A 12,127-nucleotide genomic window follows, 5' to 3' on the forward strand; every position below is an offset into this window, starting at 1 on the left:
TTAAGAGAAATGAAGCAACTTTAGGAATCTGGCAAAAACAAAACCTCAGGTTGGTCAGGTTGTAGTCCGGGGGTGTGGACCGACTCACCGATGATGTTGTGTCTGCAGTGAGGACAGGTGTGATGCTGGAGGAGCCACGGATCAACACACTTCTTATGAAATCTGTGAGCACATGGGATCACCCGGAGCTCCTGGAGGCAAAAGACAGGATTTAATCATTTCACCCCAGTACAACAAGCTGAAAATACAGACAACTGGATTATCCATGGAGGAAAGAGACATGTGGTTCAGAAAACACCTGAAGCACTTTTACTCAAGAATTTTATTTATTATGTACATTTCTGCAGCATTCAAGCTGAAAACTCCTGCTTTACGGCGCCACATCACACGCTACCATCTGCATATCACAACACTGGCTGTCTTCAACGTGCACTGTGGCAGATTTATCAAAGAAACGCAACGTTTCGGAGAGACAAAGAGAGCTCAGACATGGCCTCTGACTGGGGAAACTTGTGCTTCTGCGCGGAGGGAGGCGTGGCAGGATGAATACATGTGTGTGTCCAGAAGGTGGCAGCAACGCTGAAGATGACAGCTAAATGTTCAACTAAAAACTTCTCCCCAGATGTCAGAAATTCATTTTTCTACGCCACTTATTCCAGTTTAAGGTTGCTGGGAAGCTGGAGCCCATCCTGCAACTAGCAGGGGGGGGAGGGGGTGTACACACACACAGGTTGCCAGTCCATCGCAGCACCAACACAAGGAGATGACAGAGTTCAGAGCGACCGTTTAGTGCTGCATGTGTCATATCTGATGTCACTTCTACGCTGCATGTTTGCTTTGGAGCAACATGCTCACACTTATCTCTCATTCCCATTCCTCCATCTGAATTCCAGACAGGAATTCTGGAGCACCGACTTGTTTTTTTCCCCCCCTTTTTTCCTGTATTTCTTTGGCTTAATCACTCCTTACTCTGTGGCTTAATATGACTCATCTTCAGGCTGTTTTCCACCACAGCTTTTGTTGCTTGCTTCACTGCTCAAAAACGGCTTTGATGCCATTCAGCCTTTTATATCGCCACTTCCTCTGTGCAGTCCTGGCGCCATGCTTTGTTGTGTTTTCTCCTCTTTACTAAGAAGGCGCACACACACACACACACACACACACACACACTCTGTCTATGTCCCCCTGGGGCAGCAGGGTTAGTCCCTCCAGCATCCATGAATAAGGATGAGCAATAAAGCTACAGTTTTAAAAAAAAAAAAAAAAAAAAAAAAAAAAAGAACCCCAACGTCTCAAGATCTGGACGCATACTTCGACTGTGACTCCATCAAGGATTAAAGAAAGCCACACTGGGAAAACAGGAAGCATAATCACAAGCTAGCACACTCTGGGTACCCCTTATCTCTCCAGGTGCTCTGAAAAGGCCGAGTTAAACATCTAAAAAGGTAGCGGAAGGAACGTCACCAGAGATCGCAGCCCTGCGGTCCCCGAGCACATCAGGGGAACTTCCATTCTATTGTCTGCATGTCTGCAGAAAATGTAATGAAAGGAAAACAAAGTCAGCAGCTCGATGACGGTCGGAGTTAAAAGGTTTGGCTCGAGTGTGCACACAACGCTCCGTTAAATGGATTACTGGCATTTCTGTCTCGTCTCACCTCGCCGTCCATGTACTTCTCCAGACAGATGGCGCAGTCAGAGGTGGAGCTGCTGCTCAGTGAATCCGAGGCGCCGCAGCTGCTCTCGCGCTGGCCTTTCCCTTTGGCCTTGAACTTTCTGGTCTCCATCTTTTCCAGCGCCTGGATGGCCATTCTGTTCATCGAGCTCTGCAGAAATATCAAACACAACGTCGGAGGTGAACAGTGGATCTACAGAGTCGGCTGATGTCGTGCAGTGGATGCATTACCAGCTCTCTTTTCATCTCTTTAATTTGCCTCGAAATGTTATTCATTAAATGCTCATAATTTCGCGTGCGTCAGCTTGTGAGTCGAACGCAGCAAACAGGAGATTTATAGCAGTTGGTGACTAAAATGCTGGAGCATCACTCCTTACAAGACACAGTTATTTATGTGGCGGCTTGAACTGAACCACAGCAGAGGGTGTTTCTTCCTTCACGCCGGGTCACGACTTGGGAAACGATACTCTGATCGGCGAGAGAGCGATGAACTTTGGGATGAAAGTCGTCCTCATTAAAGGGTTGACAAACATGAAACATAAAGCATTTAAAAATCTGTGTTATGAGTTTGTAATTAACTCGTCTTGCGCAGGCGAACCCAAGAGAGATTTTTCATTTAAAGCAGCGAAGACGCTGATTTACACTTCGCGTTTACACAATGTTTACTCCTTTTTTAGTGTAGGAAAATAATATTACATGAGACAAATGTGCCCCGTGGTGTGACTCGGTGTCATTATAATGTAAAAAAAAAAACCGCCTGCAGGCAGAGATGATGACGTCTGCCTTAACGGATGCTGCTGCAGGTTTTTTTGCTCGGTCATGACATCTCAGAGAGTTTGGCTCGGCTAGCCAACCTCTCATCAGCATTAATTAAATGCTGATCCTGATTCATGCACCCAACATAAGCCTCCACGGAGAGGGAATCGATCAGCAACAGAGCTACTGTTGCCCCTTTCAAGTTGAGTCACGGCGACTGGAAAAAACAAGCTATGGCCGAGGACGTTTGGGTGCGCAAGGTAAGCTCGGTCCTGTGGAGATCAGAGAAAGACGAGACACTAACCTGACTCCTCCTTTGCTTCAGTTTGATCTTGATGAGCAGGATGAGGCAAACGAGGGAAACGACCACAAAGAAAGCCAGGAAGATGCCCATGTCGAAATATTCCGTGGGCTGCTGTGGAAAAAGGACAAGATGAGCAAATCACGTCCACGTGTCCGAATGTTCATTTGACTTCTAAAGGTCGGCAAATTTAAGAGGTCTGGTTGCTGCTCAGCGCTCCCATTCAGTCTTTTTATCATGCAAATAATGAAAGTGTGACCTTGGTGTATTAGCTGGTGGTGCTTTCAAGAATAGAAGCACGGCTGATTATTCACTGGAGTCCATTCATTTCCATATCACAATCATTTTCTGCACGGCGTGTCGTAGCCGGCGCAGCGTTCCATCTCAGGCAGATCAGAGCTGATCTCACAGATGAGAAGTTGATCCGAACAAAGTAACTCGAGTGTCACCAAACTTTCTACATCTTCTAAACATTCCACAAACTAATCAGTTTATTTGTGAGTTTAATGGTGAAGAAAGCAACAGGTTGATAAACTGATGATGCTTTTTATTTCTGCTGGACGTCAAGCTGGAAACTTTTATAATAACGCAGCTTTTTTTCTGAAGCTTTCATCACGTTGAGTTACTCGACCTCAACATGAGCTCGTCGCTTATCAAATATTCCAAGCAAACAAGCAGCTCTTTGAGGGGCTGATGTTAATCCGCGGCAGTGCTGTGAAAAAGTCCCCGGCCTTGGAGCGCGGAAGAAAGGCGAAGGGTCAGATTTCACAGCTGGAATTTTCCTCAGTCCCGGCCGGAGCCTCGCCAAATACATTCAGATACGCTCCTGTAGATCCGTTCCCGAGCTCACGCACGTCGTCCGCGCCGCTCAGTTCGAGGCTTTGGTACGAGCGCTTACCCTCGGAGGTCTGTGTTGTATCCGAGCACGGGCCACTTTCTGCTTGTTGACGATGTTCATCAGTTTGACGGCGTCGTTGCCCTTCACGTAGACCACCGGCCGCTTCAGGGGATCCTCTGCGACCTGGTTGAGCTGAGGAGACAAAGAGAAATGCCACTGACTGACCGGCAAAGAAGAAGAATTCCTTCAACTCTCTCAGCTCAAAAAATGCCTCCAGATATCAACATCAGTTTAATCTATTTGTGCTTTTCTGGCTCATCTGAGACTTTTTCTGCAAAGACGAGACATTTACTCCATTAGATGAGCAGAAACGAATTTATCCTGATTAAAAAGCTGAGAAAATGAGTGGATAGGATGGTGGATTAGGACATTACATTTCTGAAATGTTACAACACAGGTTGTTGTCTGAATGTAGATAGTTAAATGTATATCTCAAAAACAGAATTTTTAATAGTTTTATAGGAAAATTCAGTATTATATCAATATATATCAATATTGCTGCCATTTACCAAGTGTGGCATGAATTTGGAGCCTGGTTTTACATAAAGTTTACATTTCTGTGTGAAAATAAATAATTGTCATAGTAAAAATAAAAATGGCAACAAAATGGAAAATGAAATAATTATTTGAAAATTCTCAATATCACATCATCTTAAATGGCATTCAAAAGTTAAATACAGTAAATATAGAAACTTAGAAGACTCTGCTTTATGAAGGAAAAAGGTAAAAACAGGCAGGAGGAGGAGGAGGAGGAGGAGGAGGAGGAGGATGTGCAGTAAAGAGTCACAGACCAGAACTGTTGCAACAGTCACCTGATCTGTCGGCCACATTGCCTTGATATGAACTTTCAGCTCTGATATAAAACGAACCTGTAAAATCAGCCGTAACACAGAGGAGGAGGAGGAGGAGGAGACTTTTTACAGAATACAGCACGTGACTTGGTTTCATTTTATCTGAACGAAGGCCAAACATTTGGAAGTTGTTCATGATGTCAGAAGCAGAGAAGGTTCGACTCCTCTTCTCCTCTCCCAGGCTGGAAACGTGGCTTATAGCGGCGCAGGACTTTGGCAAACTGTAGGCACAGCTTCCCAGAGGGAGCAGGAGGAAATAGTCAATGAATACTATGTGCTGGCTTCGGACTCGGCCGACATGCTCCTTCATTCCTCCTCTCAGTCTCTTTTCTTCCCGCTCGTCTGCTGCTCTGAATCTGTAATTTGAAAGGCCCAGGGGAAATACCGAGGATATTCACGTTGCTATTTCTTCTCCCGTTGCCATCTTCCCCGGCGAAATGCTGTACGTTCTGGTTTAAAAGTATAGACGTGGAAATGTTTGATCTCTCGCTTTGATTCCTGGGAATGGACTCCACTGCGATTTGAACTTATTTAGCCATAACTCAGAGAGTCTTTTACTTTTTAAGAGAAGCTTCTCCCAAAAAACAAAAACCCCAAGGAGTACTTGGCCTCAGATTAGAGAATTTATTTAGAGGAAAAAAGGAGGTCAAGTGCATTAACTTTAGAGCTTCACCTAATTTTGGCCTGGGGACTTTAATTCTCCGTAAGCTCCTCCTCCTCCTCCTCCTCCTCCTCCTCCTCCTCCTCCTCCTCCTCCTCCCTGCCCCTCGGCCTTGTGGCTCCTGCCTCTGCTGATCGAGCTGCTCTGACTGGAAAAGCCTCTCGGGGGAATTTAACACAGCCGCCCAGCGCTGCCTTTCATGTGGTCTCCGCGCAATCCCTTTTATCTCTCAGCTACACGCTTTACAACCCAGCAGCAGAGAAGAAGAAAAAAACCCTGCAAGTCCAGGCCTGGCGTGGCGAGGATGAATACCACAGGAGAATTCTTGTGACAAAGGTGCAACCCAAGTATTATACCTCAAAGAAACAGAAAGGAAAAAAAAAAAAAAAAAGAATGGAAGAAAGTTTGGGACACTTTCTTATAAACTGTCCCGAACGTCCTTTCACACACAGCTCTGTGGTCTCAGGAGGTGAGGTAATGTGCACTACCTGTGCAATTATGAGCTCAACAGAGTTTGGTCATGGACTAGTGAAAGCTGAACCTGGATATCCATTTTCAGACCTCTTCCACTGCACTGCACTCCTCCAAAACACAAGTTGGGGAGTTGAAAGGCCCAGAATGGTTGAATGAGCAACGCTGATCCACATGCTTTTGAGCAGAACTAAAGATAAACAGATCATTGTTTGTACAAACAGCACACACACACACACACACACACAGTCGGGCAGGGCATGTGGCTGAGCCTCATTCAGGAGTAAATAAGCAGACAGACTCAGACAGATTAGATGCAGAGTGGGTAATTCTAGGTGTGCACAAACCTGATCGATGGCATCTGGATTCTCAGAAACATCAAAGATCACCGCCGTGGCTCCGCGTTGTACCGCTCTCTTCGCCTGCCAACACACACAGCGGTAATGATTAGACATATTCAACAAGTGTGCAAAGAAAAAAAAAACAAAAACAAAACATTTTTACACCATCAACCACTCATTATGTCCCATTTAAACTGGAAACCACTAGAGGGCGTTCTCTCACTGAGTGTTACCACCATGCAGATCATGAGAAAGGAAAAAAAGCCACAGGGAGACGTAAACAAACCATTTGCTAGGATGCGCATGTGGCCGTTCTCTCCAATTGACTAAAACCTCCATGATGTCATATTATGTCGATCTGCACCACACGAAGAGCGGGACAGTAACGTCTCATCCCTCCATCAGGGACCAGAGCACAACTCCGAGTGATGCAACTCGGCATGACAGAGTGGATTCTGCAGTGCGTGCTCCAAAAGTTGGGGGGAAAAAAAAGTTATCAGGGATTTCCAGCTGTTAAAAATGCGAGTTTCTTTCATCTGAGAGTCGGGAAAGTCGGCGCGCAGAAGGCCTTTTGAAGAGTTCTGCTACAGGCAAGAGATAAAGGAAATGCTTGCATCTGCAGAACCCCGAGTATCTACTCGCAGAATCCAAATTGGCTTCCCTTGGCTGAAGAAAAAAAAAAGAAAAGGATCTCTTTATCTTAACTCCTGCCTTTCCCAACAATCCGCTCTCACCCAGCTTGATTTTCGTTGCCCTATTTAGACAACGTTTTGATGTCCGCACCACGCGATCTGAAAGAGCGCGGCTGGGATCATATCCTGGTATTATTAAGTGGCCTTGGGTTCCTGCCAACACTCTTCATGGCTGGAGGGAAGAAAGGGGGTGAAGAGCAAAGTGACAGCGTACAGCTCTGTGACTGCTGCCGAGCGGCCGGAGAGTCACCTCGCCGGTCCGCATGGCGAGGATGGAGCAGCTGTACGCGGGAGCGGCGGCTCAGTCGCCCCATTTCACAAAGAGTCCAGTTCATTTCCCAAATAAAGACGCGATGTTGACTCGATTTCTGCATCGTTTGTCCAAACAGGAAGTTCAGAAAGCTGTTGAATCCCCATTCCTGAATCTGAAAAGACGCCGTGCAACACGCAGCAGGTGGGATGGATGACGGTCAGGGTAAAATAATCTGCTATCAAAACCTTGGGTTTATAATTATTTTGAATTTCTTCTTAAGTTTGTTTATAAGAGAAAATTCTGGTCTCAAACTCCAGTCAGAAAGGGCCACTGTCCTGCAGGTTGTAGATGTTTCCCTGCTTCAACATACCTGACTCAACTGGATGGGTCATTGTGCAAAACATGACAAGCTGTTGTGTCCATTATTTGGCATTTTATTTGGATCAGGGTGTGTTTGACCCAAGAAGCATCGAAAACAGAGGAGTTTAACTTACTTTAGTTCAGGAGCACAAATTCATCTGAGGTAGGCTAAACTGATATAATGATGTTTAACTAGTAAATTGACAAATAACAGTTTTTCTGCAAAGAGGTGCAAGTAGATTGTTGTTAAAATATGAAAAACTGGACATTTTCTTCAGAAAAATCTTTGAAATTACAACATTTTGCCTCTGTATATGATTTTAATGTGCATTATAAGTTACAGATCATAATGGATCTACAAAAGAAACAAAACATATGATCATATATACCTGGAACAGGAAAAATATTCTATGTCACACTGTGATTAAACTTTGTAAACCTTGTAAAATAAACTGACAATAAGAGTAGAAAAATTAGGACTTGCTTTCACTTTTATTAAGAATTCTTCTAGATCATTTTCACATTTGCTAAATTCATCCTGTGGGCCAGATAAGAGACTCTGGCGAGCCAGTTTTGGCCCACGGACCACATGTTTTACAACCGGATCTAAAAGGACTGTTGCCCTCGGCGACCAGAGTTTAAGTTCTTCTCGATTTTCTTGCCTATATCTGCATGTCTGTCCCAATCCTCAGTCAGGTTTAAGCTGTAACAAAAGCCGTGAACTTTTGTGTTAATCATAAATGGTTGGTCCTGTGTGAGTCATGCAGCAGGAAACTGTGAAAAACGGTCACGTGACTCCCGATTGCAGTCTCAAACCAACTTGTTCAGATCAGGTAAGAGTGCAAAACCACGAGTACTGCCATGCCCAGGTTTTAAGTACGCTCTGAAAGTAATCTCATGTGTGTCATAAGCTGCATGCTGCTAACAAGAAGCTTCCAAGACGCTGTGAAGACACTTAAGGTGGTTTATTGAAGCTGAATCCTTGCAGCTCTAATATCAGAGGATCGATTCAGCCTCCAGACGTATCATCTCTGATAAACAGTGGCATCAGTAGAAGTTAGAGGCAAATTCCAAACCCTGCAGGCTCCAGACTGATCCTTTTTCATCTGTAAAGTCTCATTCTGTGTTGGGTGATAACGTGCTGCGAGTGTGTATCATTACACAGTCAAACAATGCAGGAAATATTTGCTTTGCAGAAGATAATCTCAAGTTTCCCTTTGCTCTTCTGTCAGTTGTTTTGTCACAGCAGGGCTCGTCTTTGTCAAATGAAAGTTGTGTTGAGTTTGACTTTGAAGATTTTCAGTCTGAGTCTGTGCATCTCAGTCTGCAGTTTCCTCCTGATTTAACACAAATACTAAGATTTATATACTCTAAACTCTCAGACAAGATAAAAACAAAATGTGGAGGCCTCCAAGATTTTTTAGGAGAGACAACCTAGGGCTTCAGTTACTTTCCCCATCATCATCATCATCATCATCATCATGCATGTTTTTAACGTCTCTGGAACGAGTTCGATTCCACAAAGATGCCCAAAAAACCAGCAGGTGAAGTTAAAGCAAGCTCGGATTTACGCATTTTCATCCTTCAAGCTAGCTAAAGCACATCTGTAAATGCAAGCGACTGGTGCACAGGTCGGCCATGATGCTCTTTGCCTCCAGAAGGTACCTGCATGGTGGGACAGCCAGACGATTTACAGCAAGAGGAAAATAAGGCCTTGGATGCTGGATGGGTGCATACGCAAGTAGAAATCAGCTTCAGCGGAATGTAAACACTTAATGACTCTGCAGTTTATGAGCCATGTTTCAATTAGACCCCCCCCCCCCCCCCCCCCCCCCCCTTTCCCCGGTATAATCCATAGACAAGATGTTTATGAATCTGGCTTTCAGAGCTCATTAAAGGCTAATTACGTCTGCAAACTGCTTCCATCTTTTCCAGCAGCAACTGAAGGCTTCTGTCCAACGCAGTGGTATGAAAGCAGTGCGATGCTACGAACACCAACCTTTTCAGCTTCCTCTTTCCTCCTTTACATAAACCAACGTTGCTCTTTTCATTCTTTTTCTTTTCTCTGCTTTCGTACTCGGAAAGTTCAAAAGCAAGCGGAGTGAAATCTCAGCTCGGCTTTTCCTCTCACCCAGTTTTCTCCCAGCTCCACACTGCCAGGCTCCGCTCCCCCCCACCCCCTTTTTAATTCAGCACAAGTCTGCTCCTTTGATGTTAGCTCTCCCTGGTTAATAATTAATAGCTCTTGGTAAGACGCTTGGAGAAGAAAGAGATCTCCCTCCCGAAGAATCTCCACTCGGGGCAGGCCGCGCTGCAGTGCAGGGACTTGCCTGACGACAACAAAAATGCACCCACAGGCAAACTGGCTCTTAAAAAACATGACACATCTCCTCTCCAGCCCTATTAAAAATAGAGAAAAAAAAGAAGAGTACAACCGCGGACACCAGGGGAAGGATAAACGCTGCTAAAAGACTGCTTAAAACAGAGCACTTGAGAGAGAAAACACTATTTACCTCACAGACTTCAAGTGGCCGGGCTCCTGTGTGAGGAGTTATTGTGCGAGTCGTGCAAGACACCATTCTGTCCTCGGTGGCAAAACTTAAAAAAGGAGGCTAATGAACAAGAAATACAAGCCTTCATTCTGAATAAGCAGAAGTTCCACAAAGGCTTTGGTCATTAAGTTTGTCTGTTATGTTTTCTGAGGAAAAGATACTTTTTACTCCGTTAAATTCTCCAGTCGGCTAAAGACACGCAGTGCAGAGAGTCTGGGAACTGTCCCAGTGGGGACCCCCACCTGTACGGGTTTGCAGATGCAACTTGTGGAAAAGACCTCAGATTTTCTGCTATGAGCAGAGGCTTAAATCCACACACACACTCACATGCATTAATACACACAAAACTAACACATGAAATATTCACTCTTCTTAAGTCGCTTTTTGGCATTATGTCTTCATTCATTACCGACTTTGCAGGATTTTGGCACCTTGAGATCTTTTTTGGCCGCGTGAGAGTGCGCGGTATACATGGCGTTGTTATACGCAGGTTGTGTCTTTAGAAGTCTTGAAAAGAGAAACTGGATTTTAGTTGGATGGTTTGAGAGAACATCCTCTGAGCAACTGATTGGAGATGTGAATGATTTAAGACAACATTTCATGTGACTGGATGAAAGAGTTGCACAGCAAGAGAAAAAGTAAGCTGATCACGTGAACTGATCAGCTGTTTCTACTTCTGAAGAATAAACACGACAGCCCACATTTACTGATGTCAAGTAAACACGTTCAAATAAAAAATCATTTAACAAAGAAAAGTCCTACTTTTTTCACTTTGGTTTTCCCAAACTTACTCTTTAAAAACTCTCTCTTAATTTTTTTCCTATTAAAACCACATGTACCTGAGGCCAGCTGAACCTCCTGCTGATGGAAAGGCATCTCCAGTTTTTAGTTTGGTTTTTTGTTTTGTTTTTTTTAGTTTCACGTGACGATGGCGCCAAACTCCAAAACATGTTTCTGCAAATTTTATTTCATTTCATCCTTTTTCATTCAGTTTTATTAATTCAAGCCCATGTCCAATTTCACACACACGTTTCTATTTGATGTCTTATAACAGAGTTAGCCTTGGCCTCATGCACATCTGCAGCACCCATTGTTGCCAGGCAACAGTTTGACTTCAGACTGTCAGGTCTCCGTCCGACGTGTTAAACCAAAGCAACTGCAGATATGGCCTCTCCAGCTTGCTACGGCTTCTCTTTCTGAACTTTTCCCAGCCATTTTCATGGCTCAACATCTCCAGTAACAGCTGCTCTGCTGCATGAATGTTACAGAGATGCATTAGTTTCCCACAATGCCACATTCCCAAAGACATTCAGGCTCCTTAAACCAGTGTTTCTGGTTTAAGGAGACACTTTCCTTTCATAAAATCAAAGGAAAAAAAGTTCCATCTTAACAAAAGTTCCCTTCAAATGTGCGATGAGTGATTGCCGTCGCCATGGGAATCCATGGCAGTAACTGACACTGTTGCTACGTTTACATGGGAGTTTTATTTCTGAATAAAAGTTCGTTCTGTTTTAAACTGATGAAAAATGTAAACACTGAATTCCTAATGCAAAAGTCTATTTAATTCCGACGTGACATGTTATGTAAACTTCTATTCCGCTTTAAGTTAATTCTGGTTGTTCTGCGAATGTTCGTTACCTTGTCCTGTCCGACGCCGCATATTGTTTTTGGTCTATCTTTCTTCTCCTTCTCAGATGCTGCAAAAAGTTTTTTTGTTTTAGTCAAAATAGCAGCAAAACTGGTACTTATTGTGTAGTTTTTCAAGTTACGACTGAAAAGACGAGAAGCAGGGAGCCAACTTTGTTGATTTGCCGTCAAGCGGCAACCCCTGGCGGTTAAAAGTGAAGCCTACGCGGAAGTGCATAAAACTGCAGTTCCCCCTTCATCCACTAGGGGCTGCAAAACAGAGCAAATCCTTTTGATTGACAGGTACCTAATCTCCCGCTTCTAGTACAAAGATTGTAGAACAACCGCGATTTTTAGCCGGTTAACAACGTGACTTAGCCCGCTTACCTCCGTTAGCTGGTTAGCTCCCATTAATTCGGGGTTTGCTCGGTTAGCTTTTAGCTTCAGAAAGCTCGGAGTTCACTCGATGTCAATCATCCGCCATGACGCTCACAGCTCCCCTCTCAGCTCCACCTCTTTGCCCATATTTGTATTTTCCGGGCGAGACGACGCGCATGACGCTGCCAAGATTGCGACGGTAGGAACCGCCCACCGAGCTTCAATTCAGCTCTTCAGAAACCTATGGGTGACGTCACAGAGGCTCCGTCCACCTCTTTGTATACAGTCTGTTTGCGGTATACACCATACGTCACA

At 44.4% G+C, this 12,127-nt stretch overlaps 1 protein-coding gene across 1 annotated transcript in view; it reads right to left on the reverse strand.

Annotated features, from left to right (window-relative positions):
• Window positions 1–12,127, reverse strand: part of znrf3 (zinc and ring finger 3) — a 77,332-nt gene that overhangs the window by 1,980 nt on the left and 63,225 nt on the right. Inside the window, exons 3-7 of the mRNA XM_079251387.1 lie at window positions 5,958–6,032; window positions 3,628–3,759; window positions 2,733–2,843; window positions 1,656–1,823; window positions 89–191 (exon numbers count right to left, since the gene is read on the reverse strand). Of these exons, the coding sequence (XP_079107513.1) occupies window positions 89–191; window positions 1,656–1,823; window positions 2,733–2,843; window positions 3,628–3,759; window positions 5,958–6,032 (589 nt within the window). The remainder of the gene's footprint in view (window positions 1–88; window positions 192–1,655; window positions 1,824–2,732; window positions 2,844–3,627; window positions 3,760–5,957; window positions 6,033–12,127) is intronic.

The sequence above is a fragment of the Telmatherina bonti genome, assembly GCF_933228915.1.
Source record: "Telmatherina bonti genome assembly, chromosome: 13".
Taxonomy (NCBI): Eukaryota; Metazoa; Chordata; class Actinopteri; order Atheriniformes; family Telmatherinidae; genus Telmatherina; species Telmatherina bonti.